Source organism: Rousettus aegyptiacus, unplaced genomic scaffold, assembly GCF_014176215.1.
Source record: "Rousettus aegyptiacus isolate mRouAeg1 unplaced genomic scaffold, mRouAeg1.p scaffold_m13_p_3, whole genome shotgun sequence".
Lineage (NCBI taxonomy): Eukaryota > Metazoa > Chordata > Mammalia > Chiroptera > Pteropodidae > Rousettus > Rousettus aegyptiacus.
The window spans coordinates 825,617-853,046 of NW_023416306.1; the positions used below are offsets into that span (position 1 = coordinate 825,617).

General features: G+C 66.8%; 4 protein-coding genes across 8 annotated transcripts; all 4 read left to right on the forward strand.

Moving 5' to 3' along the window:
• Positions 1-4,126: 4,126 nt before the first annotated feature.
• Positions 4,127-7,523, forward strand: LCN15 (lipocalin 15). The gene is made up of 7 exons (XM_016153116.2): positions 4,127-4,240; positions 4,587-4,726; positions 4,811-4,881; positions 5,071-5,181; positions 5,902-6,003; positions 6,362-6,428; positions 7,379-7,523. The coding sequence occupies exons 1-6, from the start codon at positions 4,145-4,147 to the stop codon at positions 6,394-6,396; spliced, it is 555 nt and encodes a 184-aa protein (XP_016008602.2). The 5' UTR covers positions 4,127-4,144; the 3' UTR covers positions 6,397-6,428; positions 7,379-7,523.
• A 2,226-nt stretch (positions 7,524-9,749) lies between these two features.
• LCN8 (lipocalin 8) lies at positions 9,750-12,159 on the forward strand. The gene is made up of 6 exons (XM_016153098.2): positions 9,750-9,833; positions 10,836-10,966; positions 11,391-11,461; positions 11,742-11,846; positions 11,923-12,012; positions 12,110-12,159. Exons 1-6 carry the CDS (start codon positions 9,750-9,752, stop codon positions 12,157-12,159), a joined length of 531 nt encoding a protein of 176 aa, XP_016008584.1.
• Positions 12,160-12,248: 89 nt separating this feature from the next.
• LOC118614967 (epididymal-specific lipocalin-5-like) lies at positions 12,249-17,238 on the forward strand. Its single transcript, XM_036238459.1, has 8 exons — positions 12,249-12,329; positions 14,952-15,158; positions 15,351-15,487; positions 15,850-15,929; positions 16,468-16,572; positions 16,766-16,867; positions 16,944-16,969; positions 17,218-17,238. The coding sequence occupies exons 1-8, from the start codon at positions 12,249-12,251 to the stop codon at positions 17,236-17,238; spliced, it is 759 nt and encodes a 252-aa protein (XP_036094352.1).
• Positions 17,239-21,876: 4,638 nt separating this feature from the next.
• On the forward strand, positions 21,877-27,411 carry LCN6 (lipocalin 6). 5 transcript variants are annotated; one of them, XM_036239324.1, is made up of 7 exons: positions 21,877-22,024; positions 22,108-22,129; positions 25,472-25,542; positions 25,949-26,117; positions 26,354-26,455; positions 26,714-26,739; positions 26,902-27,411. In XM_036239324.1, the coding sequence occupies exons 2-7, from the start codon at positions 22,122-22,124 to the stop codon at positions 27,390-27,392; spliced, it is 867 nt and encodes a 288-aa protein (XP_036095217.1). In that variant the 5' UTR covers positions 21,877-22,024; positions 22,108-22,121; the 3' UTR covers positions 27,393-27,411. The 5 variants fall into 5 exon arrangements, with proteins under 5 accessions (XP_036095217.1, XP_036095218.1, XP_036095216.1 ...); XM_036239327.1 differs by lacking the exons at positions 21,877-22,024; positions 22,108-22,129 and adding exons at positions 22,369-22,458; positions 22,622-22,761 and having other exon boundaries at positions 25,949-26,059; positions 26,902-27,012; XM_036239325.1 differs by lacking the exon at positions 22,108-22,129.
• The last annotated feature ends 19 nt before the right edge of the window (positions 27,412-27,430 follow it).

Here is a 27,430-nt window from a genome sequence, read left to right on the forward strand (position 1 = left end):
CTGATGCGGAGTGCTGTTGCAGCACAGAGGGATGCAGGGGTGCCGTCAGGGCACAAGGGCACTGTGAGGGTGCAGGGGCACTGTTGGGGTAAAGGGGCATTTTTGGGCTGCAGGGTAATGTCGAGGTGCTGTCGGTGTATGGGGGTGTTATCGGGGTGCAGGAGCGCTATGCCTTGCTTATCCCTAATCGCAACGCTTTGCTATTCCCAAATAAGCCCCTCTGCCAGGAAAATCATTGACTTTTATTTTTAGGGTCAACGACCCTTCCTGAACTCGCCGCCATAGCCCCGTGCCTCCCCATCAGCCTGGTGCCGTGGTCAGCAGTGGGTCAGATGAGAACTCCTGGGGCTCCTCGCTCCTGGCCTGGGTGGGACAGGAGGCTGCTGTCAAAGCTGGAGGCCCCCCTCGATGAGGTGTCTTCAATCTCCAGCGCCAGAGAGGACCGTCGGCTTGGGCTGGTGCTCTGAGGGGGCTCTGCAGGAGGGTCATGTGGTGGATCTTGCCCAGGCCGCACCCCTTTGCACCCTCGGCACTCTCTGGGTGGAGGGAAGCTTCTAGGTCAACTTGGGCTCCTGAGAGTAAGCGAGGGGTGGTCTTAGCCAAGTCTCTGGGCTGTAGGGCTGGGAGCCTCGCGCGCTCCTCGCTGCTCCCCCGGCAATAAATTCTCCTTCCTCTAACGAAGTCGTCTGAACGTCTGAATTTCTGCGTCCGTGGTGGGAGGGGCCTACTGGGAACTGGGGGGGAGGGGCGGAGCTGGCAGAGCCTGGGTGACAGCGCTTGGGGGCATGGTGCAGTTGCTCTGCCTTCCTGATCCTGGGGGATCCCGGGCACACCCCCTGGCAGAGGGCCAGTGGTCACCCCTCTTATCTGCTCCTGGCCAGCCCTGTCTTCCCTGGGCTGCCTGGGGGGCCTGCTCTCCTGCAAATACAAGGGCCGAACTGGACCCCATCCCCTGGGCGGGGGCAGGGCGGGCTGGCCGGGGAGAAGCACCTCCACCCTGGAGCCCGGCACCCATCTTTGGGCCCCGGCAGGCCAGGAGAGCTGGGGTAAACTCGGAGGATGGCCATCTCGTCCTGGGACCCCAGACCCCCCATCTTCATTTCTGCATACAGAGGTGGGTGGGTGGCAGGCCAGTGCACCCTGCCCCTCCCCTGGCACCCTGAGGAAATCATGCTGTGCCAGCCCACCCCTCACCGGCCAGGCTGAGCATCTCCGCCCTTCCCATCACCTGCCTCCCACACGCCCGTGCTGGAGGGCGAGCATCTGAGCAGACGGACCCCTTCCACCTGGACAGTGCCTCCCTCCTGGCCCAGGGCCTGCGACGTGGAGAGGCAGGAGAGAGGCCCGAGGGTCCGGAGGGCAGGCCACCCAGTCCTCTGTGCACACTGATCCCTGGTCCAGACCTGCGTTCCCTGCGGTGCCCTGGCCACTAAAGCAGCACGGGAACCTGCCGGGCTGTGCCCTGCTCCGGCGTGGGCGGGCCTCCTGTCCCTCACAGCTCGGCTCTGCTCCGTGAAGACGGCCCCAAGTCAAATGCGTAGACACCACTTAGCCCTCCACCTTGGCCAGGGCCGTCTCAGACAGCCGGACACGACACCCTGCCCCTCCCCTCCCCCTCCTGGCCTCTTCCCCGCCCTTCTCACTCTCATTCTCAGCAAGGCTGCCTCAGTAAACCTGGAGGCTCAGCAAATAGGAGGACCCCCCAGCCCACTGGCCCCTGGGGACTGACTGGAGGCAGGAAGCATGGCCCTGGTGGTTGCCGACGCCTCCCGAGCCCATCAAATGTCAGGCACCCGCAGAGAGCTCTCAGCACCCTGCCATCCTGGGCATGACACGCCACCCCGGGTTTAGTGAGGGGAGCCGGGTGCGGAGGTCCTGGGCACTGGGCAGTGGGGTGGCTCTGCAGGGACCATGTCCTGACTGCCACACGCACTGTGGCTGGGGCGGGGCCACAGCCGCCTGCAGCCAAGGGGCAGGAGCATCGGGGAGGGGGTCGCTGCCTGGCTGTGGGCCTCAGCTGGGGGCGGTGTCAGGAGCCCCACACGAAGCACAGTGCAGAGGTGCTCAACCCCCAGCCAGCAGAGCCCCCCGTCCTGGGCCTGGCTCCCTTGCCTCCAGTCCGGGGCTCTCCCTGGTGGGGTTCCCCTGCAGAGGTCATGTGCTGGTGGGGCCTGCAGGGATCTGTAACCATCTCCCCAGAGAGGGAGGCTGTGAGCGGGCCAGCCCGAGAAGGGGTAGGGGTGGGGTCAGAGTGCCCCAACTCCTTTCCTGGGTACCCAGAGATGTGGGGGGTTCCTTGGCCCTGTCTCCACCTGGCCCTGGGGTCTCCCTGACCTGTGGGCAGTGGGGGGTGCGACCCCTGTGGTGACAGACGGGAATCTGTGGGACACCACACTGGGAGGGGGACTGGCCCTCTGCAGGGTGAGGCCTTTCCATGGTAGGCTGGAGGAGGGGTGCAGAGCCAGGGGGAGGGCTCCTGGTCCCCTTCAGGCAGGAGAAGTCAGGCAGGCCTTGTGCTTAGGACGCCCTCCCCCATTCCTGGAGGGAAGTGACGGCGGCCCTGGCCGACCAAAGCCAGCACGAGATTCCTGGAAGGACTTCAGGTGTGGGATGAGCATGAGGACCCAGCCGGCTGCCCTCGGTCCTCGCTGACCTAGGAAGGACCGAAGCTTCCCTCTGGCCCAGCAGTCCCATGCTCCTGGGGCCTGGGTCTGTCTGCCCTGCCCCGAACCTGCCCCCACCCTTTCCCTGGCACTTTGAACTTGTGGCTGGGGACTTACAAAGGCCACCCTGCCCTCCACCCAAGAGGCAGCATTGGGGAAGGTTTTATATACGTATGTAGCTTATATATGCTTTTAAAAATTGAGGTTTAATTCACATGTAGTAGAATTCACCCTTTTAGGGGCACAGCTCTGTACTTTTAGACAAACGCAGTCACGTGACCACCACAGTCTGTCGCCCCAGAAGTCCCTGTTTTTTTGTTTAATTGGGCTTTATTTATTTATTTATTTATTTATTATGGAATCTTGAGAGTTCTTTGTAGATTCTGGATCTAAGTCCTTTATCAGCTGCGTGTTTCGTAAATATTTTCATGGGAAGGCTCTGGCTGCATTCCGCCTGGTGGCAGGGACCTGGTTGAGGGCTGGCGCCTCCTGAAACCCTGGGGGCGGGGGCAAGGGAGGCCTGGGCTCCACCCATCCCCCACCCCACGTGGAGGGGGTCCTCTCTCTGACCTCGTACCCCACCCACTCCAGAGCACTGGCAGTGATGGTCCTCCCTGGGGAGCCCTGCCCCTGGCCAGAGGCGACTGGACAGTGTGTCCAAGGTCATGAGCTGCCCCTTGCAGTGTCCCTGGGTGCTCTGTTTGTGCGGACAGGAGATGTCACCTGCAGGGCCGTCGGCAGGTCAAGCCCCCGCCAGTCCATGGTGCCTCCCTGGCGACAGTCCTGCCCACACACTTGTACAACCGGTGATAAGGTGGTTTCAAGACCCTAATCCACCCTGAGTGGCGGCTCGGCCCCACCCTCCAGACGTGCTCGCTGGAGGCCCAGCTGGTGGCTGTGTGGGGGCCGTGGGGGTCTGGATGAGGGGCGCTCAGGCCTCTGACGTCACCTCTGCCACCGTTGTCCTGCTGTAGGCTCTGCCTCTGTACAAGGTCCAGTGGTGACTCCACTCTTGCAAGAAGAGAGGGAGCGAGGACCCTGGGGGCCCATGCCCTGAGTGGGACCCTCTGGCCAGAGCGTACCTGAGCCTGGCGGCATCCCGGTGGCACCCCGAAGGCCTGGGCCCCCAGCCCCAGCCAGGCCAGAAGTAGCCAGATGTGCTCAGGGTCCAAGTCCCGGCAGGCCAAAAGTCTCTGCTTGGGCCCCCAGGACTGCCTGGAAGGTTTGGGGGGCAAATCCACAGCTCAGGGGAGCTAGGTGAGAGCATGGCTTTCTGGAGCCCTCCAGGAAATGACCCCTGGAGCCAGGGAGGACACTGGTGTGATTGTGCCAAACAATGGACAAAGGAGGGCTGGAGTTTCCGGCCAGGTGCCTTCCTCTTCCCCACCCGCTCGTCTGGCCAGCCCACGAATGGGCTGAGCTATAAAGCCGGGCCTGCTAGGGCCAGGATGCGAAGCCAGGGGCTGAGGGCAGACGTGGGGATGAAGTCTGTCCTGCTGGGCTGGGTCCTGGCGCTTCTCTGGGTACCCGCGGCTCAGGCCGACGTCCTGGTGCAGCCAGATTTTGATGCCAAGAAGGTACGGCAGCCTCGGTGTGTGCCGCGGGTGGGGCTGGGGCCGAGCCCCTGCTGGCAACGACACCAAGGGGGTGACAGGAACAGCTGCCTCTGGCCTGCAAACCCTGTAACTCGCTCCCATGTAACCCCGAAGCCACCGTGTGTGGGGGTGATTTCTGACCCATTCCACAGTGGGTACCGAGGCTCACAGGTGCAGAACAGGGCTCTCACCCACCCCGGGCTCAGAACCAAGAGGTGGACACTCTGGGGACCCAGCTGTGCAGCTTCAGGCAGGTCTTGCCCAGTTCTGGGTTGCCAGGCTTATGGGCTTGGGTCCCTGAGCCTGTGGTCACCCAGCTGCCTTGCAGTTCTCAGGCCTCTGGTTCGTGGTCTCCATGGTTTCCGATTGCAAGGTCTTCCTGGGAAAGAAGGACCACCTGCTGATGTCCACCAGAGCTGTCACAGCCACGGCAGAGGGCAACCTCCATGTCCACATGGAGTTCCCTGGGTGAGCCTGGTGGGGCCGGGGTGCTCCTGGCTGGCAGGGTGAACCCCGGCAGCTGCAGGCAGTGAGAGCGCTGTGCACCCCTAGGATCGAGGGCTGTAACCAGGTGGATGCTGAGTACTTGAAGGTGGGCTCAGAGGGACACTTCAGAGTCCCAGGTAGGACCTGCCCCACCCGCCTTCACGGGTGCCTGAGGCCGCTTCTCTGTGGGGTGACATGGGACTGTCCCTACATCCAGGGTTCTGCCTCCATCGCCATCTGCTAGCCCCCCTCCCCTCCCCCTCCATGTCGAGGCCGGTGTGGGTTGCGTGGCTGCCTGGGCCCGGTGCACTTCTTCTTGTCCGCAGTCCTAGGCTACCTGGACGTGCGCGTGGTGGACACGGACTACAGCTCCTTCGCCGTGGTCTACATCTACAAGGAGCTGGAGGGGGCGCTCAGCACCATGGTGCAGCTCTACAGTGAGGCGCGCCCCGGGCCCCGCCCACCCCGGGCCCCGCCCCGCGCCCCGCCCCGCCCCGGGCCCCGCCCCGCCCCGGGCCCCACCCCTTCAGGACGCCCCAAGTCTCCCTCTGCTCCACCGAGTCTCACACTCCCAAGTCTGGGCCTTCGAGGGTCAGGGGCGCGTGGAGTCCGGGCGGCGGGATTCCACGGCGCTTTGGATGGGTAGGGGTCCCCTGGAGGGGGCTCTGAAGGCCGGACACTCAGGCCCCTCTGTGGCCTCCCGAGGGTGGAGACGCATTTCTCGCGTTGCCTGCGACCCTGAACCGGGGCTGAGATCCTATTTTGCTTTAGTTTCCGAGGAGATTGGCAGAGGGGGCCAGGGGCTCCCCAACGTGGAGAGGCCAGGGAGAGGGCGGGAGGGTGGCCTTGGGAGCCGCGGGAAAGGATGCCTAAGTGGGGGCGGGGACCGGGGAACGTGGCCTGGGAGAACAGCTGGGCCACCCCAGCCTCCTGGACGCCTTGTGGGAATTAGGAAAGGGCGACCCTCGCGGCCGCTTCCAGTCCCCACTGGTCCCTCAGCCAGGCAGGCGCTTTGGGTCCCGCCAACGTGCCCCACCTGGGGTGGCAGACTTGCTGTCAGCCCTCAAGGGAGTGCAGCGAGGCCAGGAGACCCTGTCTCTCCGTCCCCCTCACCACCGTGAGCCACGGGGTTCACAGCGGCCCCTGTTCTGCCGCAGGCCGGACCCAGGAAGCGAGCCCCCAGGCGCTGAAGGCTTTTCGGGATTTCTACCCGACCGTGGGGCTCCCCGACGACATGATGGTCCTGCTGCCCAAGTCAGGTATCGGCCCGAGCCCCGCCCCGGCTCAGCCCCGCCCCGGGGCAGGCCCCGCCCACAGAGCCCCGCCTGCAGCCCGCCTTCCGGACCCGCAGAGTGTGCAGGCGGGTCCCCCAGAGTGTGCAGGAGGGAGGCGATCTGAGAGTAGGAGGGCAGCTCCTCTAGCCACTCATGCCTACAGCCCCTACTTCCCTCAACACACACCAAGGGAGAAGTTTTGGGGCGCTGGGGAGGGAGTCTTTCGGCCCCAGCCACTGGGCGGCTGTACAGGGTCGCAGGGCCCCGGCTGGCTAGGGGCTGCAGGAAGCAGTAGGCAGTCCCGGCCAGCTCAGCCTCTCACGGACTGTCCGCCTTCCCACAGATGCGTGCTCCTCGGGGCCCAAGGAGGCACCCTGACACTTCTGGAGACCCGCCTTCTTCCTTCCCAGGTGGGGGACGGGGTAACTGCTCCCTCCCGTTCTGCAGGGGCCGCGTGGTCTGCCTCTGCTGCCTTCTCATCCAAGAACCTCGCCCCACCCCATCCACTTCTAATTGTTCTGCCTGGTTTGTGTGCTTCCGGCCTCAGCTTACACATCACCTCCTCCAGGAAGCCTCCCCTGATTTCCTAGGGCTGCCATAACAAACCACCACAAACTGGGTAGCTTAAAACAACACACACTGACTCTCTTACAGATCTGGAGGCCACGGGTCCGAAGCCAAGCTGTGGGCGGGGCGGGCTCCTCCGCGGGGCTCTCGCGGAGACCTCGCCTCGCCCAGCTTCTGGTGGCGCCGGCCGTCCTTGGCGTCCCTCGGCTTGTAGACACGTCACTCCCACCTCTGCGTCCCTTGTCACAGGCGTGCCTTCTCTCTGCGTCTGTGTCCAAACGTCCCTCTTCTTATCAGGACGCCAGTCGTTGGGCATAGGGCCCTCCCTAACCCAGGGCCTTCTCATTCTGAGGTCCTCGACTGACTGCATCTGAAAGAAAGACGCTGTTTCCAAGTAGGATCGCACTGAGAGTTCCAGGCGGACTTGGGTGGGGGGACCCTATTCAACCAGAACATTCTGTGTCCCCATAGCCCCTCTTCGCCCTAGAGCACAGGGCCAGCCTGGAGCCTTCTCCTCTCTCTAAGATGATGACAGAGGAACCACCACCTCTGTCATCACAGGGCTGGGTCTCCTGAGGAAGCGGGCAGCCCCAGGCCTCTGGGGGAGCCGTGTGGAGCAGTGGGGGTGTTGCCATATTTGCAGAAATTTTGGTGGCAGAATTAGCTCACATGGGCCTTGTGGTGATTCGCAAGCTGGCGGGGGTGGTGCCCTGCTGTGCATTCGCGGCAGCCGGGGGCATCTGGGCATCTGAGGAGGGCGGGTGGCCTGACCGCACCTTTCCTGTCTGTGCAGGGCAAGCCGGAGCAGCGGGCCTTGGCACGCCGAGGTGTCCAGACCCACGGCCCTTTCTTTTCCCCACGCCCTGGCCACCCCCTCCTGCCCTTCCCCCACCCCCATCCCCAGTCGGGTGTCTCCCCGGGCCTCCCCTTTCACCAAAATAAACAGATTCTTCAGGCTCAAGGCTCGTCACCTCTTTGGAAAGGCTCCCGGGGACGGCACAGTGGGTCCCATCTTGACCCTGGACTTCTAGGGAAACTGAGGCAGGGAGGTGGGTGTGAAGGGGACTTTGGTTGCTGGGCTCCTCCAGGCTGAGGGGCTGGAGTCGCCAGCTGAGCTTAGCACCTGTGGGATGCTCAGGCAGCATCTGGCACCACCAACCCGTCCCCTGTGGGGTCACAGCACCTGTAGGGAAACTGAGGCTCCCTGTGGAGTTGGCCCCGAAGCTGGGGCTCTGCCTCAGCACCCAGACCCCTGCTGCAGGAGCTGGAGGCAGAGCAGCACGGGGCTTGCGGGGTCCTCTGCCCCGGGCTTTGGGCACGCATGTAAACCTCTGTGAGGCCTGGAAACGGGCCGCAGCTGTGGCCAGGGCACTTTGAGCCATTGCCTGCCCACCCGGCCTGAGTGCGCCTGAGTGGACCCCTGGACATGTGCCATGAGCCTGTTGTCCTCCTTGTTTGGCAGATCAGGAAACTGAGGCACGAAGAGGTCAGCAACTTGCCCAGCAAGGGGCTGGGCTGGGCTTCTGGCCCAGTGGTCAGGCTCCAGGCCCTGGGCTCTATGCCGACCCTCAAGGACACGTGGGGGGCAACATATCCCTCCCCCGAGGCTCATTGCCCCCGCCATCCTTGTCCCTGACACTGTGCCCGGTGATCCCAGGAGCTCTGAACGTCCAGGTCATGAAGCACACACTTCAAAGGGCCGGGCGTGGGGCGGGTGGCGCAGGAAGGTGCTGGAGGTCCTGCTTCATCGCCCCGGGTGCCCTGCAGCCCCCACGGGGCTGGAGCCGGAAGCGATCAGCCCCGAGGGGCATCTGTCCTCAAACCGCCCTGGTCATCCAGAGACAGCGAGTGTCCCCCACATTTCCTGTCCGCCCTCTCCCGCCTGGCCAAGCCCAACCCTGGGGGCCCTGGCTTATCAGCCCAGGGCTGGGGTCCGGCCAGCTCTCAAGTCAGCCTTGCACTGGGGTCAGGCAGCCTCCTCGCCCCCCGGGCCTCTCGCCTCTTCTCCCACTCTTTGGGCGGTCCCACTTGGTCTCCAGTGTGCCAGCCAGTTCTGGGTCACCCTGTCCTGGCTTGAGCCCCCCACGGCTGCCCGAACTCGACCTGACAGCCTCTTTCCAGAGGGCAGGGCTGTAGCTGGTCCCCTGGGAAGCTGGACCTCGCCTGAGCCGGGAGTCATTCCGGGCTGGACTTTTCCAGACCCTCACCCCCGGCCCTCGCTGGCCAGCACCAGGGACACTGATCTGGGCACCCACAGCCCTCCCTCAGCCACGCGGTGCTCACCCCTCTGCTTCGTCATCATTACAGACGGGGAAACTGAGGCAGGGTCTCACGGCCAGGGAGGACAGAGCTGGCGCCAGGGAGTCCGTCTTCACCCTGACATGCTTGTTCCCCATCTGCAGTCCAGGATAAAGCATGTCGGTGGTGGGGGCCTGGGCATGGGGGGCAGGGGTGGGCCCCGGTTCTCACTGGCCGTGGCGCGTGAGCAGCACAGGCCTCGCTGACGCGGCCTCCCGGCTTGGGGGTCCCACTCTCCGAGCCGTGGGGCCTGGATGAGCCGTGCAGGATGCTCCTTGCGGGCCTGGCACAGGTGGAGCTGCTCATTACCACAGGAAGGAGCAGGGGCTCTGCCCCAGCCCCCCACCCCACCCCCATCTCCCTCCGCTCCCTTCACATGCTGCCCCCTCGCAGGGAGGGTCCTCCGTGAGACCTCCCAGGCAGGGGAAGCTGCTCAGTCATGCCCCCCACCCGGAGGGCGGGTCCCCTGCTCAGCTCTGTGCTGCCATTGCCAGCCCTCAAAGCCTTCGTCCCAAGACCTGTCAGAGAGGGCCTGGAAACCCTGTGCCTCTGGGGAGGTGGCGGGGGTGCACACGGGACGCTCCGAGCCCATGGGGCCTGGAGATGGGGTTGCGTGCTGCCCCTGGGGGTGTGGGGGCTCCCCCTCTCGGGCCCAGGCAGCCCGCTCAGCACCCGTCACCGCCCCGGCTGCTCGCGTCCGGGTCGGCCCCACCCCGTGGCTGTGGGCTGCAGAATCGCAGTCTGTCTGAGCAGTCCAAGGCCAAGTCTGCCCCAGGACGTGCTGGGGGATTGCGTAACCCTGCCGGTCCCTGCGGATATAAGCCCAGGCTCCGGGGAAGCAGAGGCACTGGGCACACTGACCCGCGATGGAGGCCGGGCTGCTGAGTACCATCCTGGGCGTTGCCATGGTGCGGGCGGAGCCGGCCGGGCCGGACCTGGAGCTGCAGAAGGTGGTTTCTCTTCCTTGACTAGGGGAGACCGGGCAGGGAGGTGGCTGAGTGTCCAGCTACTCCAGCGCCCCGTCCCGCCAGCCCCCGGCTGTGCTGGGACAGCTACCTCCGGGGCCCGGGGACCCACCTAGGCCGACCCCACACTGGCAGGTGGCTAAGGGTCTGAGTCCACCTGGTCCTGGCCCTTGGAGGGAAGTGCCCAGAGACAGACAGGGCCAGAGCCCGCCCTGAGGGTCTCCTGCGGGCAGGCTCACGTCCTCAGCCACAGCAGCTGGTCCCCTGGGGCCTCCGGGGCCCAATCTCAGTGTGTCCCCCTACCCCCCGCTCCTGGGTCGGTGGCCCCAAGCACTGTGGACACCAGCGCAGGTGGTGCCCAGGGCCTCTGGGCCCATCTAGATGCCCTCGGGCCTGGGCTCTTTCTTTGCTGGGTCCATGTTACCTGCTGGTTCTCTTGGCCCAGCAGGTTCAGAGAAGGCGGATGTTAGGGACTTGGATTCTTTTCTCTTGCAAAAAGGGTGGATTTCCAGAAATTTGAGGTGGAAGTTCTGGGTTCCGGGTGGGTTTCTGAACACGGCAGTTCCGTCCTCACTGAGGCCGGGCACAGCTGTGGCTCTCCTGTGGGGACAGGGCAGCCGGCTGCCCGCGGCCCCGCAGAGCCATTTGCTCTCTGGAGCTCTTCAGTTGGCTCTCCCCCGTCCACCCACGACCTCCCTCTGGCACCCCACGCCGCCCCCCCCCACGGCAGGCGGCAGCGGAGGCTGCTCTCCTGGGACCAGGCCTGGGGGCGGAGGGGCTCGCCCCGTGGGCATCACCGTCTGACGGCCTGAGGGTTGACCACCTGCCACGGCGGCGCAGAGCCTTGCGGCTGTCCACTGACCTTTCAGAGCTTGCCAGCTCCCTGCTTGGGGAGTCTTGGGAAGGGGCGTCTAGCCCCTGGAGCCCAGGGATGGGGGTCTCTGTGTGGCTGCCCCAGACAGGCTCAGCTCCAGGTTCTTTCTCTAGATTATAGGATTTTGGCGGGAAGTTGGTGTGGCCTCCAACCAAAGCCTGGCACTGATGACCCCGAAGAGGCTGGAGGCCTTATTCCTGACCTTGAGTGGGCATGAGCTGACCGTGAAGGCTGCCTATAGCAGGTGTGAGGCCTGGGGCTGGGGTAGGGGTGGCCAAGAGGCCTGGCGCCTGGGAGCAGCCTGGCTACACCAGCTGTGGCTGCGGGATCCCGACGGAGTCATCGCTTAGGTGGACCAGCTCTCCTGTGTCCACTGTCCAAGACCTTGACTCACCCCTGCAACAGAGGCGGACGCCCATGCGTCCCAAAGATAGAAAGAGAGTTTTGATAAAGCCCCATCCGTTTATAAGAAAGGGGCTCGGGCGAGGGGGCAGGCGGCTCTGCGGAGGTCAGGAGCCCTGGGGGCGAGGCCCCTGGCGGCTGCCGCTGCTGCTCGGTCCTCCCGCTGGTCCTGCTCCGGCTTCTTCAGGCGCCGCCCACCGCCCCGAATGAGCCCAGAGAGGGCCGCAGGCTGTTGTGCTCCTAACAAGCGCTTTGCTGCCTTTCAGCTCAGGCAGTTGTGAGACGGAAAACATAGTGGGCTCGGAAATGAACGTTTCGGGCAAGTTCGTTTTTCCTGGTAAGAACCGTCGCGCTGTTGCCGCAGCCACGACCCCCGGCCCTGCGCGCCGGCCGCCCTTGGCTTTGCCGTTCCCCACGCTGTGCCCCGCGCTCGTCCTCACGCCTCAACTCGCACTCGCTCAGCAAACCTGACGTCCTCCGAGGGCTGCTCGGTGGGGGGGGGGGCTCCCTCCCCAGCCCCTGGGGCTTGGGCGCGTGGGGGGCGGAGCCGATCTGCAGAGCCCCGCCTCCGAGGGGCGCGGTCTGCGCGCAGACCCGCCCCCCCGCTTGCTCCTCAGGCCACAGGGAGATTCACGTGATCGACACGGACTACGAGCGCTACGCCATCCTGAGGTTGTCCCTTCACTGGCAGCGCAAGGACTTCCACGTGCTCAAGTACTTCAGTAAGCCGGCTGGGGCGCGGGCTGCGCCGCGCCGCGGGCCCGCCGGGCCCCCGCTCAGCCCCCGCTGCCCCCGCAGCGCGCAGCCTGGAGGACGAGTACGAACCCGGCTTCTGGAGGTTCCGGGAGCTGACCGCGGACACCGGGCTCTACCTGGTGGCCCGCCACGGTGAGCCCCAGGCCTCGGCGTCGGGCAGGGGCTGGTGGCCCCGCGCGAGGGGTCGGGCGCCGGGCCTGCAGCTCCTCACGCTGTCCCCGTCCCGCAGGGAGGTGCGCCAAGCTCCTGAAGGAGGTGAGCCTTCCCCGTCCGTGCTGAGCCCGGGGCTGAGTCCCCGGGTCGAGTCCCCAGGTCCTGCAGATCCTGGGCCTCAGGGTGGTGACAACAGGCTGCCAGGCGGGGGACCCATGGGTGCCGGGGACCTAGGGCAGGGCCGGGTGGGGGAGCGGAGGACCCTGGGCCCCGGGCCCACCTTTCTGCCCAGCAGGGTGTGCGGGGCTGCTGGTGACCCTGCCGCTCGCAGCCCGCCGGGCGGGGCCCTGTCGGCACTGGCTCAGGCCCCACACATGCCAGCCCGACAGCCGCCCGACCCCTCTGCGTCAACACCGCCCCCGAGGTGGGGCCGTCACCCACTCTGCAGGCGGAGAAATGGGGCCGCGCTTTGCTCAGAGCCCCCAGGGCTGAGATCCACGGTCCCGGGCCCTGACCGCGGCCCGGCCCTCGGAGCAGGCAGCGCCTGAGCCCGCCCTCTGTGCCGCAGGAGCTGATCTAGCCCGTGCCGGGCCAGGACGCTGCGAGCCCTGCCCAGCCCGCCCTGCTGCCCCTGCCCCGCTCCAAATAAACCCGCCACCGAACCCGCCGCCCCAAGTCTTTCCTGGGGGCCGGGGGGAGGGGGGTGGCAGGTGGGGGGGGTGGTGCGCCTTCCGTGGCTGCCCCGGTCGACAGTGAACCTGGCCGTGGGGGGGTCAGTGCCGCTTCCTGTGATGTCACTGCCGAGTGTGACTGTGACGGAGGCCACTCCTGCTGCACCTCGGCCTGAAGGGGCCGAGTCGGGCCACACGGCTCAGACGCGGGGTGACGGCCCCCTGGCTTCTCCCCCCGCCCAAGGTCCTCCCAGCCCTACCCTCTAAGAGCTGCATCGGGCTGCCTAAAGTCACCCTCCCTGCTAAGTCTTGTCCTGTTCCTGAAAGCCAGGGGCCAGCCTGGCCAGGGTCCCCTGAGCAGAGACCAGAGTGGGTCTGATGGCTGAGTGGCAGCTGGACAGAGGGTCAGGGACAGGTGGGAGGAGGGAGCATGAGGGAGCCTTCCAGCCTCTGCCGGGACGGAGGCAGGTGTTTGCGTCCGGCCTGACCCCTGGCTCACCCGGGCTTCCTCCGGGCCTGGCAGGGGTCTTTGAAACGTGCCCGGGTGGGGCCTGGCTCTGAGGGCCTCAGGGGTGGCGAGTCAGCAGCAGCTTAAGTGGACAGACTTCCCTCCCACGCTCCAGTGGCTGCTGGGCCGTTTGGGTCCCTGTACTGGCTTTCGGCGTCCCTGGCCATCTCAGCGTCCCTGGCCATCTCCGGGCTGGCGAGACAGCCCAGGGGGCGCTGCTCAAGGGGCCGCTGTGACCCCCGTCACCGTGGACGACTGTTCCAGCTCCTGCTAAAGGGCCAGGCCGACCTCCCTGAGCCTAGAGCTCGGGGCTGGGGCAGAGGGCTGCGCGGGGTTGGGGAGAGAAGGGGCTCTGAGGCCCCCACACACCTCCTTGTCATCCCACAGTTCTAAGGTCAAATCACCAACACTTTTGGGCCCACCGGGGTGGGTGTCGGGAAGAACACAGGACAGGCCGTGCAGGCGGGGTGGGGAGCAGGGGACGGCCACGGCAGGTGCCCCAGCGGCCGGACCCCCCCATGCCCCCCGGCCCAGGCCAGCCCTTCGGGTCCCGTGTCCTACAGTCGAGGCAGGTGGCCCCGGTGCCTTTGCCAAGAGGGAAGCATGTAAATCAAGGGCCGTGAGCTCAGACGGGCCGCTACCCGAGGGGCCGGCCACTCGGCTCCCTGCAGTGGGACCTCAGCGTCCCTTCTGCACTGTTCGCAGGGCTCTCCCATCCCCCACCCCACCCCCCATTGTCTCTGTCTCCCTCTCTCCCCACCCCTCACAATTCGGGTACTGTGGCTCCGGCTGGGAAGGCCCCACCTTTCTCCCTGTCTGTGCCCCGCAGGGTGAGGACGATATAGCACTTGGGGTGGGGTGGGGGTCAAGGGCAATGACAGCTGCTGGGTGAACTTGGGCAGGTGTCTCCCGCCCTCCACGCAGCATTTATCTGTAGGAGGAGACTCGGTCCCCGCCCGGGGGATAATTCTGTGCTTACGGAGTGAGAATGCCTGGAGGTGGGCGCCTTGGGCTCCGAGCTGGGTGGGGACGCTGCTGGTTAGCCATTCGCAGACCATCATGGCATCTTCAAAGGACTCAGTAGTCTGGCTGGCCGGCAGGGCCCAAAGGCAGGATGTCCCCGGCCCACTCCTTGTACCTTGACGCCCTGTGCTGGGCCGGGCTGCGTGGGGTCAGCACGGCGTGGGCGCCCATGTCCTCCGTCCTGCTCTACTGACCAGAGGCGCTGTGCCTGCCCAGCCTGCAGGCCCTCGGGTGCATGCGCCCGTGTCGTCCGCGCGTCCTGGGCCCCGAGGGGGAGCGCAGGGCCGTGGAGCAGGGGCCTGTGCGGGCCAGCGGGTGGTGACACCACTCACGGAGGCCGAGGGGTCCCTGCTCGGGGCATCCCGGGCAGCCACGGGGCCCAGCGCTGTGACTGACCCCACCCACCGCCCCCGCCCCCGCACCTGCAGACATTCGCGGCTCGCTCTCCCGCTCTCCCGGAGAGAGTTCGCCCAGAGTCGCCGTGCCCACGTGGGTCCCGCCCTCCCTGTCCTGGCCCCTCCTCTGCAACCCGGCACTGCCCTCTGGCCATAGGACGCACAGTCTGAGAGCCCTGGGCAGCCAGCAGCAGGGAGGCAGGGGCCCAGCTGAGTGGTCACCACTGTGATAGCCGAGGAGCCAATGACCGGCGCCCCCTGGGGCCTGGCGGGCGGGGCGGCTGCCGGAGGGGGTGCCACGTGCCTGCGCGATGCCTCCAGCCTGTGCCTGTTCTGAGCACCCACGGGGAAGGATATAAGGCCGGCGCCCGGGCCGGGGGCCGCAGCCCCTGCATTTTGGGGGAGCTGGCCGCAGCTGCCCCCTCGCTGGACATGAGGGGCACAGTGCTCGCCGCCCTGCTGGGGCTCTGCGCCTCGCTGGCGGCCGGAAAACAGGTCGTGGTGCTGAAGGACCTCGACTTTGTCAAGGTACCGGCTCTGGGCGCCTGCCGTGGGGGCCCGCCCCACGCCGAAACGCCGGGAGTCCCCCAGAACCCTGTCCGGAGCCCCTGCCGGCTCCGCAGTGCAGGACGCCCCCACTTTCCGGGTCCCCGTGTACTGGTGGGGCGGGGCCCCTGGCCGGAGGCCCGCGCTCCTGAGGCCGACTCCCCGTGCCCCCAGTTTTCAGGCCTCTGGTACGAGATTGCTTTTGCCTCCGAGGCGGAGCCCCCAGGCTCACCCCAGAAGCCGATAAAGATGGGGGCCGTGGTGGTGGAGCCGGAAGGGGGCCGTTTGGCCCTGACCACTGTCTACGACAAGTGAGTGGGGCTCCTCCCTGGTCACCTTCCCCCCGACACGGTCACCCTTCCAGGACGACGGTTTTGGGCAGAGGGATGCTAAGAGTAGACTCCTCCAGGGAAGGGGCCCTCACTCCCTCCTAAGACAGTTCATGAGTGACCAGTGACCTCCAGCTCCGCCCCAGGACCCGCCCCCGCCAGGTGTCCGGCCCCCGGGGTCGGAGCCTGTGCTGTGCGGGCCTGGGTGCTGGTCATGCACGTGGCCTGGCCCGCCCCCTCTTGGCCGCGTGTGTGGCCGGGCAGCAGGGGCTGTGGGCAGGGGCCTGCTGTCTGGGGGCTCTCCTGTCCCGGCCGCCCGGCTGGCAGGCATCTGTTCTCCCCAGCAAAAGCCTCTGTGTGAAGGAGAAGAGCCTGGCCCAGGAGGGGGACACCCCCGGCAAGTTCAGGATCACCAAGGACACTGGTGAGGCGCGCCGTCCCCCGCACCTGTCCGCGCTGGCCCCCTGCTGCTCGGCCCCCAGGTCACGGTGGTGCCCAACAGGCCGGATTTACGGGGGCGCCTTGTCTCGCCCCTCTGGGCCCTTCCTCAGCCCACGCCAGGCCTGGAGGCTCTGGGAGGGGGACAACCCCACACCCTCCTGGGGGGACCCAGCCTCGGCATGGTGCTCCTGGTCGCCCCGGGCAGAGCCCTCAGCGAGCCGCTCCGTGCCAGGCCCCCTTGGGCGCCCCGAGGCCACCACCCCGGCCCCAGCCTCGGGCCTCAGCACAGGACCCCTGAAGAGCTGTGCACCTCCTCTGCGCTCCTGGGACTCATCCGATGCCCCGGCCAGCAGGGCTCCTTGTCCATCCTCAGGATGCCCCTTAGGAAATTCAGAGGCCTGCTCAGGCCCTCGGGGTGCGCGCGCGTGTGCACACGTATGTGCGTGTGCGCAAGGTGGGGTGTGCTCTTCGCGGGGTGGCCGTGGTGAGGAGGGGAGCTCTGGGCTGGCTTCGTCCCCCAGGGAGCAGAGAGGTTTCGGTGGTGGCCACGGACTACAAGACCTACGCCGTCATGGACATTGTGCGCCACACCGGGGCAGCCAGCCACAGAGACCTGAAGCTTTACAGTGAGCCGGGCGGGGGCTGGCGGGGCGGGGGCCGGCGGGGTGGGGGCCACTGCTCAGCCTGTGCCCCAGCCTGCTCTCCCCTTGGGGCCCCCGGCTCTGTGAGGGGGCAGAGAGGGAGGACAGCTGGGGCCGAGAGGGGACAGGCTGGGCAGGGAGGAGCCTCTGTACCCAGCTGGGACTCCGTCCCGCACAGGCCGGGACCTGAAACACAGTGAGGAAGCCCTGCGGAGTTTCCGCCAGGCGGCCCAGGAGCGGGGGCTCTCGCCGAGGGACGTGCACCTGCTCGCCCAGGACAGTGAGTGCCGGGGCGTGGGGTCAGCCCGGCCCTCCGGCACCCGCCCGTCCCATCTCACTCTTTCCTTTGCCCACAGTGACCTGCGTGGACCTGCTGCGCACGGTGAGTTCCCGCCTCTGCCCCAAGCGGGCCTCCTGGCCCCGGGCGGCTGGGCCTTCCCTTTCCCTCACACGTGGAGACAGGACCTGGGCCCAGAGGCCGCCACCGCCAAGGCCCTCACAGCAGCTCCTCTCAGAGCTGGGGGCCTCCCGAAGGGCAAGGCCTTCAGCCGTCCACTTTGGGCCAGCTCCGGGCCGCGCGAGGGGTCGGGCGCTGGGCCTGCAGCTCCTCACGCTGTCCCCGTCCCGCAGGGAGGTGCGCCAAGCTCCTGAAGGAGGTGAGCCTTCCCCGTCCGTGCTGAGCCCGGGGCTGAGTCCCCGGGTCGAGTCCCCAGGTCCTGCAGATCCTGGGCCTCAGGGTGGTGACAATAGGCTGCCAGGCGGGGGACCCATGGGTGCCGGGGACCTAGGGCAGGGCCGGGTGGGGGAGCAGAGGACCCTGGGCCCCGGGCCCACCTTTCTGCCCAGCAGGGTGTGCGGGGCTGCTGGTGACCCTGCCGCTCGCAGCCCGCCGGGCGGGGCCCTGTCGGCACTGGCTCAGGCCCCACGCATGCCAGCCCAACAGCCGGCCGACCCCTCTGCGTCAACACCGCCCCGGAGGTGGGGCCGTCACCCACTCTGCAGGCGGAGAAACGGGGCCACGCTTTGCTCAGAGCCCCCAGGGCCGAGACCCACGGTCCCGGCCAGGGCCCTGACCGCGGCCCGGCCCTCGGAGCGGGCAGCGCCTGAGCCCGCCCTCTGTGTCGCAGGAGCTGATCTAGCCCGTGCCGGGCCAGGACGCCGCGAGCCCTGCCCAGCCCGCCCCGCTGCCCCTGCCCCGCTCCAAATAAACCCGCCACCGAACCCGCCGCCCCAAGTCTTTCCTGGGGGCCGGGGGGTGGCGGGTGGGGGGGGTGGTGCGTCTTCCGTGGCTGCCCCGGTCGACAGCAGACCTGGCCGTGGGGGGTCAGTGCTGCTTCCTGTGACATCACTGCTGAGCAGGCCACTCCTGCTGCACCTCGGCCTGAAGGGGCTGAGTCAGGCCACGCGGCTCAGATGCGGGGTGACGGCCCCCTGCCCTCCCCCCCCGGGCCCCGCCCCTTGCAGAGCCTGGGTCCCCGTTTCGTGCTCCCTCACCCACGATCTGCTCTGTCCCCATCCGTCCTTCCGTCCACTGGGGCTGAGACTGGTGGGCAGAGAGGGCGTGGCCAGGGCGGGGTGACCTGAGGCTAATGCTTGAGGTCATCGGGGCTGGGGACAGCGGGGTCAGCCCCGCGGGAGTGAGCACCACCCAAGGGTCTGCCCGCAACTCGCCCTGATGGGTCTCAGACAAAGTCCCAAAAAGACCACAAGAGACACGTTGAAGGCTGAATGGTGACCAGAAGGGGTGCTGGGGTGTCCCACGCATCCACGTGGGCGCAGCGTGCAGCGAGGCCGGGGGCCCGGCCTGATGGGACGTGGCCGGTGTCGCAGAGCCCCTCAGGCTGGCCGCCCAAGACAGGAGCAGTTTGTCCTGTCGCGGTGCCCGAGGCTGTGCGTCTGCGCAGGGCTGGTATCTGCCGGGGACCCCCCCGGCTCGCGGGCTGCGGGCTTCCTGCTGTGTCCTCGATGGCCCTTCTCTGTGCCCAGAGGGACAGGCTTCTGGGCCCCCTTCCCCTGAGGGCACCGGGCCTGCCAGGTAGGGCTCCACCTTTACGAGCTACTTAGCCTCGTCACTCCCTGAAGGACCTGCACCCCAAACACACACTGGGGTGAGGGCTGCGACTTGGGGATTCTCGGGGGACAAAAGTCAGCACCGTCCAGAGGTGTCAGCGGAAGCCAGGGCTTCTGCGGTGGGAGTCAGTAGCGTCCAGCATAGGAGCCCCTGGACACGGAAAGACGCGGCCCGGGGTTCACACGGAGGAGGCGGCCAGGAGCATGCTGGGAAGGCCCGGGCCAGGCTCGCAAAGCCGAAGAGCAGCTGTTACCCCGGGAGCTGTCACCCGCTCCCCACGCGGTCACCACGGGGACGCCAGAGTGGGCGGCGCGGGCCACGCGTCCCGGCCCTGCCCAGAGCTTTCCTCTGCCTGGAGTTTCATCGTCTACCTCTGTGTCATCTCTGCGCATCTATCGATCACCGATCATCGATCATCGATCGATCGATCTATCGATCATCTATCATCTATTTCTCTGTCTAATAGGGTAAATTTTGGCTAACCGAATTTTCCCGTAAATGTATCCATTTTATTTAGAACTTCAAAGTTATTTGCTTAGAGGTCAGCGAAGTACTTTCCGTTGATGAAATTCCCCTTCTGGCCCCCAAGCTGTTTCCCTGCCTCGCGGCATTTCTCTCCTCGCTTTGTGTGTTTACGGTGTCTTGAGCTCTTTCTTCTTCGCCTTAGCTGGTGGTTTGCCTCTCCCGTTACTTTGTCAAAGGATTTGGATCCATTAATTGTATTTGCTACTTTCTATTCCTCAGCTGTGATTTTCTGCTTTTATTATTATTGTTCCCTTCCTGCGATTTCCTTTAGTTGACTTTTCGATATTTGTCTAGTTTTTTAAAATTCACTTTGTTGACTGGTAACACTGTATAAATTCCTGGTGGAAACATCGTAGTGAGCTGTCTGTCTTCCTTTCGCATTGGGAATTTATTATCATTCTTTCATTTTTAACAGTGTAAATGTTTAAGGCTGCGACGTTTCTCCTCTGGTCACCGCTTTATGATGTTTTTATGACATTGTATTTTCTCTTTTTCGTTGTTTCGTTTTTTTGTTATGATGTTTATTTTAAATACATTTTGCAATTTCAGTTTGTATTGTTTCTTTCATCCTAGAGTCTTTTTTTTCAAGCAGAAAACGTGAACACATCCCGGTTTCATCGTGCCGTCGGAGCGGGCCGTTCGTTAGCTCCACCTTACGGACCACGCTGGTGCTTTCTTCGCAGCTTAGGAAACGGACAGTTTTGGCGCGGGTTTTGCCGTCCGTTACCGACAGGGAGGACGACGCGGGCACCATCGGGCCGGCCGTGGGGTGCCTCGGCCTCGTCCGGAGGCCGTCGGCGCTGCGCCCGGGCCTCCTGCGGGCAGCAGGAGCCTGACCGCTCCGCCCGCTTCACGCTCTGCTCTGGAAGGGACGAGGCTCGTCCCTCCCACCCCGGGAAGGCGTCCGGCCGTTCGCCTGGACAGGCCGACGCCTGGTCAGTGAGGCCCCAGAGTGCACGCGTGTCCTAAGCACAAGCGATTCTCATTTCGCCGTTTGCCTGTTTTCGTTCCCCTCTGCCCTTTGGAACTGCCCCTTCGAGATGGTCTTCCCCTGCCCTCGGGGCGTTTGCTTGGTTCGGAGCGTGCGCCTCGGTTTCCTGCTTTCCGGCCCTGCAGGGGGGTTTCTGTGGGGCGACAGGTTCCTCTGGAGCTGGCTTCCCCAGGGGGAGCCCCGTGCCGACGGCCTGAGTCTGCGTTCCCTGGACGGGCCGGCAGTGTGGGCGCCTTACAGCACCCCCAGTTCACACGCTCCCACTTCGCGGGGCGGGGAACTCTCTTTACTGGGTGGCCTTTGGGGGTCTGCGTGACATTTGCCCTCCTGACACTGCCCTCCCCCAGCGAGGGCGACGCCTTCCTGGAGCCCCGCCCGACGCCGGGGCCCTGTCTGACAGGGGGGGGGGGGCACTGTTCTGTCCCGCAGTCTGGTGGCCCGCTAAGCCCGCCTCCAGGGCTCCTGTCCCCCGCAGACCTCCTGAAGTCACAGAGGCCCCAAAGAGGCCCTCGGCGCGCGCGGCCTTAGTACTGACGGGTAATGTCTCTGGCGATGTTTTTCCTTCCCCGGAGCCATGTCGTTTTCGTGCAGACTCCGTTGTCATGGTTTCCAGCTGTGCTGTGAAAAGACAACACGGTTTCCAACGTGGCCGTCGGCTCGTCGAGCTCGGGAACCTCAGCCGGTTCCGGCCTGTGCCAGGCTCTGAATGTCCGTGTCCCCAGAAGCTCAGGAGTGGACATCCTGACCCTCAGTGTGGTGGTCCCGGGAGGCGGGGTGTTTGGGAGGTGCCGAGGTCATGAAGGTGAGGCCCCGTGCGTGGGGTGGGACCCCGAGAGCCCCCTCGCCAGGTGAGGACGCCGGCCCCCTGCGGGCTGAGAAAGGATCCCGTGTGGCTTACAAGGCCCAGCGGCGTGGGGACCGTGACCCGGGCAGGGGGCCGCACGCGCCGCCCGAGCTGCCGGCTCCTCCGCTGCTGCGCGCCCCGCCCGTCCCCGCACCTGCGGCCTGCCCCGTCAGGACACTGCTGGAGAGACAGCGCACGGGGTCAATGCGAAGACCAGGCGATGTTTCCATCTTCCGCTCTCCTTCTGTTGGGCACCTGGGAGGCCACGGTCGGGGACCAGACTCATCCAAGTTCAAGGCCTGAGACTTCCTGGGCGCCGAGGGCGTGGGGAGCCGAGTCTGTGGGGTGCTGGCTGGCCTGTGTCCCCCGACCCACGGGGCCCTCTCGCCAGTGGGGCTGCCGTGGTGGCGGATGAGAGGGCCCCTCGGGAGCCTGGCAGACGCAGGGCCTCGTCCTCCCTCCACCTCCCACACCTCGGCCGTTTGGGGTGAGCAAGCTGGAAGCCAGCCAGCCAGGGGTTCAGGGAGATGCGGTTCGCAGGTTCCGCCCACCCAGGGGGGCCCCTCCCAGCCACCTGCCCCAGGTTCTGGGTGCCAAGCCATCTGCCCTCTGCTCCCAGGGGTCCCTGGGGGCTGTGCAGTTCTGGGCACCCGGCCAGGGTCCTGGAGGGCAGAGGTGGGAGGCGGCGGGGCCGAGGCTGGCCAGAGGCCAGCTCTGGACGGGCGGACGGGGGCTGGGAGAGCGGGGCATCCGGGCGGCGGTGCCAGCTGCGTGTGGGGGCTGGGCCAGCAGAGCAGCAGGTGGGCGGGCCAGGACGGAGTGGGAACTCTTTGTTCTATTTGGGAGACGTTTTGTATTTTTAATGATTGAAAAAACGATACCCAAAACCACAGCCTCCGAAAGAATCGCCTGTTCTCGCGGGTCTCCTGAGGCGCGACCTTGGCCTGCTGCCAGCCGGGGCCCCAGAGCAGCGTCCCTGGCTTTCCTGGAGGAGCAAGCCCGGAGGGTGCTGGACCCCTGGGGAGCGGAGGGGCTGGGGGGCTGGGGTGGCCCGCAATTAGAGCGCTCATTCTGGAAACTTCTGAGCAGATACAAGTGTCGAGATGCAGAGGTGAGCAGGGCGCATGCACCCCGGGGCCGCTGCCTGTACTCCGGCGCTGTCCGGGCACAGAGGCCACCACCGAATAAGCCCCCTCCCCCTTGGGTCATTCCGCCACCTGGACCGGTGGCGAGCGGGGCTGGACAGGTGTCCTGGCGGTTACTGGCCGCCCACGGCGACGCATTCGGAGCCATATAAACGGGTTGTCGGCAGCCGGAGGGCATGTGCGCCGCGGGAGGGCCGCGGGGAGCATGAGGGCCGTGCTGCTGACCGCCCTGCTGGCCGTGGCCTCGCGGCCCGGGGCCCAGGCCGTGCAGCTGGGGAGGCTGGACCCTAAGCAGGTGAGCGCCCTCCTGTGGCTGCCACCTGCAGGGTGTGTCGGTCCTGGGATGCCAGGAGCCTTTCGTGGGGTCACACGGCCTCGGGGCGCCCACGGCCCACGGGGGCGGGGCGCCGGAGCCCCGAGGCTGGACGCAGGGCCCTCACCCGCCGCTGCCCGTCCAGCTGCTGGGGTCCTGGTATGTCCTCGCCGTGGCCTCCAGTGAAAAGGGCTTCGTGGCGGAGAAGGCCACGAAGAGCATCGAGGGGGTCGTGGTGTCCCTCACCCCGGAGGACAAGCTCAGGGTGCTGTCCTCCCGGCACAGGTGAGCAGGCGCGCGCCCAGGTCCCCGCCAGGCCGAGCCCGGCACGGAGCGCTCGCCACTCAGCTGCCCCGGGGGCCCCTCGCTGGGTTCTGCTCCGAGCCGCTCTGAGCCCTGGGCTTCGGGGCGGGACTCGGGCCTGCGCCCCAGGCACTGCCTCTGACGCCCCACAGCCTGGCGGGGACCCTGGTCGGAGTGTACAGCCCCTTTGTCGACCACAGGAAGTGGTTCCCCGTGTTCGTGCCTGAGGGCCACTGGGTCTCTGGAGAATGTACCTCTTGGAGGCCACCTGTCAGACCGGACTTGTGGGGTCAGGCTGAGCCCCGGCCGACCCCGACTGGGGAGCGGACCGGCTGGCGGGGTGCTGGGGGCGGGACTGTGCTGCGGGGTGTGGCTGTGTAACCTGGGGCCCCGGGGGCCTCTCTGACGGGGCTGTGTGACAGGGATCACCACCCTTCATGTGGGGGGGACTGTGCCGTCATGCGCCGGGGGCGGCCTGCTCATCCCGGGGGGGGCCTGCTCCCCGAGCGCCCTCCCTCCCGCACCGGGGTCCGCCTGCAGGGGACAGTGGGCCCCCGGCCCCCGGGCGGGGCAGGCCACAGGCCCGGTGAGCCCCACGAGGTTAGGGCTTGGTTGCATGGCTGTGTCAGGCAAGCACAGGTCTCGCGTAGCCTGGGCGCTAGCCCCGAAGCCACGTGCCGGGTGGGTCCCAGTGGGGCTGGCAGGATAAAACACCCACACGCGGACTCCGCGTCTGGGGGGCCTGGCGCTGAGGAGGCCGCTGCACTTCGGCATCCGCCCGCGGCCCTGGGCCAGCCGGTGGGCGGGCACAGAGTGCCAGGCCCTGCCGCAGGGCTGACTGCCACCGCAGGGCTGACTGCCACCGCAGGGCTCACAGGAGGCCAGCACCGTGGTGTTGGCCTTTGACGAGGAAACACACGCACACGGCAGTGAGGCCTCCCCTTCCCCAGCAGGCCCTGCAGGCCCTGCTCCCCCCGGGGGCACCCATGGGTCACTTAGCCTTGGGTGCCGGAGAATGTTCCCCGTCTGTCCACAGTCTGCCCTCTTTTAAAACAGTTTTTCTTCTCTTTTGTCTTTAATGAAAATTAAAATAAAAAGTTGAATTGTAGTAAAACGTATCATAAAATCGACCATCTCATCCAGGTGCCAATGCACAGTTGGGTGGCATCAGGCAGTCACACCGTGCGCGGCCGTCACCCCCACCCTCTCCAGGACTTTCCTCTTCCCGGACAGGAACCTGGGCCCCGTTAAACTCTCACTTCCTGTCTCTGGATCTGACCCCTCTGGGGGCCTCCTGTGAGCGGGTCCCACAGGACATGTCCCTCCGTGACTGGCCTGTTTCCTGAGCACCGTGTCTCCAGGTCCCTCCACGCCGCGGCCGGTGTCGGGACTTCCCTCCTTTCAAGGCTGAGTGGCAGTCCGCCGTGCGGCCGGGCCCCACGCCATCTACCCCATTCCCCGGCGGACAGGGGGCCGCTCCCCCCTTCCGCCTGCTCTGCCTCTCGCTGCAGAGAATGCGGCTGTGCAGCTCTCTCTGAGACGGTGCTTTCAACTGTTTGGGGTCCACCCAGGGGTGGGGTGGCCAGGCCACACGGAGACTCCACATTACATTTTTGGGGCCCCCTGTTCGTTGTAAGAGCCGCGTGACACTCCAGCAGGGTTTCTTCCGCGCCCTGCGGTGGACGGCCACGCGGCTGGTCCCCGACGGGCGTCTGCGCGGAGTGTCCGCTTACCGGTCTTTGCCGTCTGATGAGTGCTGGTGGCCGGGCGTGAATGCGCCCTCTGTGGCTGTGAGCGTGGAGGGGCGTCTTGACGTGCGTTCAGCTCCCCTCGGCCTGTGCCTGTCGTTTCCGTAGTTTTCTCTTGGGCGTGTTTTTGCTGATTTGTAAGAACCGTTAAATGTTAGGGACGTCAGCCACTTGTCTGTGATAAAAACGAGTTGCGAATGCATCTCCCGGCTTGTCGTTTTTATCACAGCACAGATTTTCCTTCGACGTGCAGGTTTGTGTGTGTGTGCGTCGAGGCACGCACCCACCTTCTCTTTCGGGGTGCCCGGGGTTGTGACACAGGAAGCCCTTGCCCACTCCCTGTGCCGAAGGGCGTTTTGAGGCGTTTGGGATGATTTCGCGCTGGGGAAACACGAGGTTCGACCTAGTTTTTCCCCGGCACCGCTCACCCCGGCGCCCTCTTCGCGGCTCGACCGGAGATGCCCCCTGGCCCGCACGAGACCCCCCGCGCCCCGACGCCCCTTCCGACTTCCCACCCTGCCTCCCCCGTCGGTATTTCTCTGCGCGGTCGCTCCCGCCGGTCGCCCTCCCTGTCAGGCTCTTCCTGGTTAGTCTTCCTTCCTCGGGCCGCGCGCGGGCACCGGCTCACCTCGCTGCACGGAGACCACGCTCGCCGGCCGGGCTCCTGCACTGCCGCCCCAGGGAACGCTGGCCCCTTCGCTGTGGGGTCTCCTCGCCCAGACTCGCAGGCCACCCCCCGTGTGTCCGAGCCCCCCATGACCCGCAGTGCTCCCCGTTTCTGCTTGCGGTTCCGGGCGGGTGGCCCCGGGGCTGGGTGCGGGAGGCCGGGTGCTCCGCACAGGGCTTTGGTGCCAGTTCGGCCCCCGCCGGGCGGGAGTGGGGCGCCAGGCGACCGGGGCCACCGTCCGGGCGCCGAGCTGACGGCGGCCTCTTCCCGCGTGCAGGCTGGAGCGGTGTGACCTGAGCGTGATGGAGCTGCTGAGACAGGACGCCGGATGGGTGTTCGAGAACCCGTGTAAGCGCGAGGCCGCCTCGGCCTCGGCCGGGGCGGTGTGGGGACGGGGTCCGCGTCCCAGCGGGGCCGGGCCAGCAGCCCTGGGCCCTCCGGCCCCGTGGGGAAGGGGCGACCCCACCCCGAGGCCCCAGTGGAGCTCTCTGCCAGGAAGTGAAGGGGCCTGGTCAGAGGTTTGGTGCTTGACGGTGCCCGTCACGCCCGGCAGGGACCCCAGGCGCCCCTGTAGTGTGCCGGGGGCTGGCACTCGGCCCCGTGGGGACATCAGGGGAGCGTTACTCCTGGGTGCTGCTGTCCGCCAACCACTGGGAGCCCTGCCTGTGGCACGGGGGGACACGGGCGGGCACAGGGCCTGGGGGCTCTCGGCTGGCTGGCCCGGCGGCCCCTGCCCACGGCTCCTGTCCCTCAGCCCTGGGCGTGCTGGAGTACCGGGTGCTGGGCACCGACTTCCAAGCCTACGCCGTGGTGTTCACGCAGCTGGAGCTGGAGGACGAGGCCTTCAGCACGGTGGAGCTGTACAGTGAGTGGGCCGAGGCCGGGCCCCGGGGTCTGCCCCCCTCCCTGTGCCGAGTTGCCAGGTGGGGCCCCCCGCGCCCCCCTTCTGCCTCCCTCATCCTGCTCCCACTCCCTGGAGGAGGCACAGCCCTGGGGGGGGGGGGGGGGTGCGTGGCTTCCCACGCCTCCCCATCCCGGGGTGAAGGGCCTTGGGGTCAGAGGGGTGCAGGGTCCCCACGGCTGCCAGTCCTGCTGCACGGCTGCGGAGCCCCCCCCCCCCCCCCCCCGCCCCAGGCCCGGCTCTCGGGTGCCCCCGCAGGCCGCACGGCGTGGGCCGGCCAGGAGGCGATGCAGCAGTTTGCCAAGTGGAGCCGGGGGCTGGGCTTCCTCTCACAGCAGCGGGCCCAGCTGCAGACCGACCGTGAGTGTCCCCGGGGCCGCTCCTGACGCCCACGGCTGTGCTGGGGCCGCGGGGCCCCTCGCTGAGCCCTGGCAGTCTCGGGGACCCTCCTGGCCTCGGGGAGTCGGGCAGGACTGGGGGTCCTCGAGGAGTCACCTACCCCTGACCAGGGTTGGGCCGTCACAGGCAGGACTGTGGGTGGGGTGGGCAGGGCCCCGGCGGGGGCAGCCACCACCAGGCAGACCTGCCACCTCACGGCCCCGTCTCCCCGCCCCCCAGTTACCTGTGCGCAGAAGGCCTTCCAGGTAAGCTGCCGTGGGGGCGCCGTCCTGGGCTCAGGCGAGCCTGGGGCCCTCGTACCCGGGGGCGGAGGGGCCGGCGGCTCCAGCGCTGTGGGGGGACCGGAGGCGGGGGGCAGATGCTTCTCGGGGTAAGCCTGGGTCCCCCATGCTCTTCTCGGTTTGCAGTGAAGGCGGTGGCCGCAGGGGACGGTGCCCACCGTCCTGTGGGAAGGGGCCGGGCGCTGCCCTCCACATGTGGCTGGCTGGAAGCTGGCACTGAGCTGGCCGCCCCAGGCCTCTTGACGCAGACCCCAATAAAGGGACGCCGGAAGCCTGCCCCTGCCTCTGTGTGTGTCACGTCGGGCAGACGGCCGCCTCTCGTGGCTCTGGCCAGGGTGGGTGGGGTGGGGTGGCCCACGTCGGGCAGACGGCCGCCTCTCGCGGCTCTGGCCAGGACGGGTCGGGCGGGGTGGCCCAGGCTCTCCCGGGACTGGTCACGGTGGAGAGCCAGCTCTGGGAGGAGAGTGCTGGCCTGCACCTGCATCCCTCACCGAGTCCCTCGGGGTCCAGGAGGCCAGGGCCAGCCTCTGCCTGGCCCCCCTGGGTTAGAGCAAGGCCCGGTGGCCTGGACAAAGTGTGGACGGGGCGCTGGGCCGCGGGGGCCCGCACGGGGCTGAGGCACCGTGGTGTCCAGGGCACGGGCTCAGCTTCCCCA

Excerpts from the sequence above, each read along its gene's own strand:
- LCN15 (XM_016153116.2), top strand. The coding sequence starts at position 4,145 with ATGAAGTCTGTCCTGCTGGGCTGGGTCCTGGCGCTTCTCTGGGTACCC. Across the intron at positions 4,727-4,810 it reads GTCCACATGGAGTTCCCTGG|GATCGAGGGCTGTAACCAGG; the intron begins GTGAGCCTGGTG and ends GTGCACCCCTAG. Across the intron at positions 4,882-5,070 it reads GGGACACTTCAGAGTCCCAG|TCCTAGGCTACCTGGACGTG; the intron begins GTAGGACCTGCC and ends TCTTGTCCGCAG.
- LOC118614967 (XM_036238459.1), top strand. The coding sequence starts at position 12,249 with ATGGGTGCCGGGGACCTAGGGCAGGGCCGGGTGGGGGAGCGGAGGACC. Across the intron at positions 12,330-14,951 it reads CCACCTTTCTGCCCAGCAGG|CCTGTGCCTGTTCTGAGCAC; the intron begins GTGTGCGGGGCT and ends CGATGCCTCCAG. Across the intron at positions 15,488-15,849 it reads CTGACCACTGTCTACGACAA|CAAAAGCCTCTGTGTGAAGG; the intron begins GTGAGTGGGGCT and ends TGTTCTCCCCAG.
- LCN8 (XM_016153098.2), top strand. The coding sequence starts at position 9,750 with ATGGAGGCCGGGCTGCTGAGTACCATCCTGGGCGTTGCCATGGTGCGG. Across the intron at positions 11,462-11,741 it reads GGGCAAGTTCGTTTTTCCTG|GCCACAGGGAGATTCACGTG; the intron begins GTAAGAACCGTC and ends CTTGCTCCTCAG. Across the intron at positions 11,847-11,922 it reads CCACGTGCTCAAGTACTTCA|CGCGCAGCCTGGAGGACGAG; the intron begins GTAAGCCGGCTG and ends CTGCCCCCGCAG.
- LCN6 (XM_036239324.1), top strand. Across the intron at positions 25,543-25,948 it reads ATGGGTGTTCGAGAACCCGT|CCCTGGGCGTGCTGGAGTAC; the intron begins GTAAGCGCGAGG and ends CCTGTCCCTCAG. Across the intron at positions 26,740-26,901 it reads GTGCGCAGAAGGCCTTCCAG|TGAAGGCGGTGGCCGCAGGG; the intron begins GTAAGCTGCCGT and ends CTCGGTTTGCAG.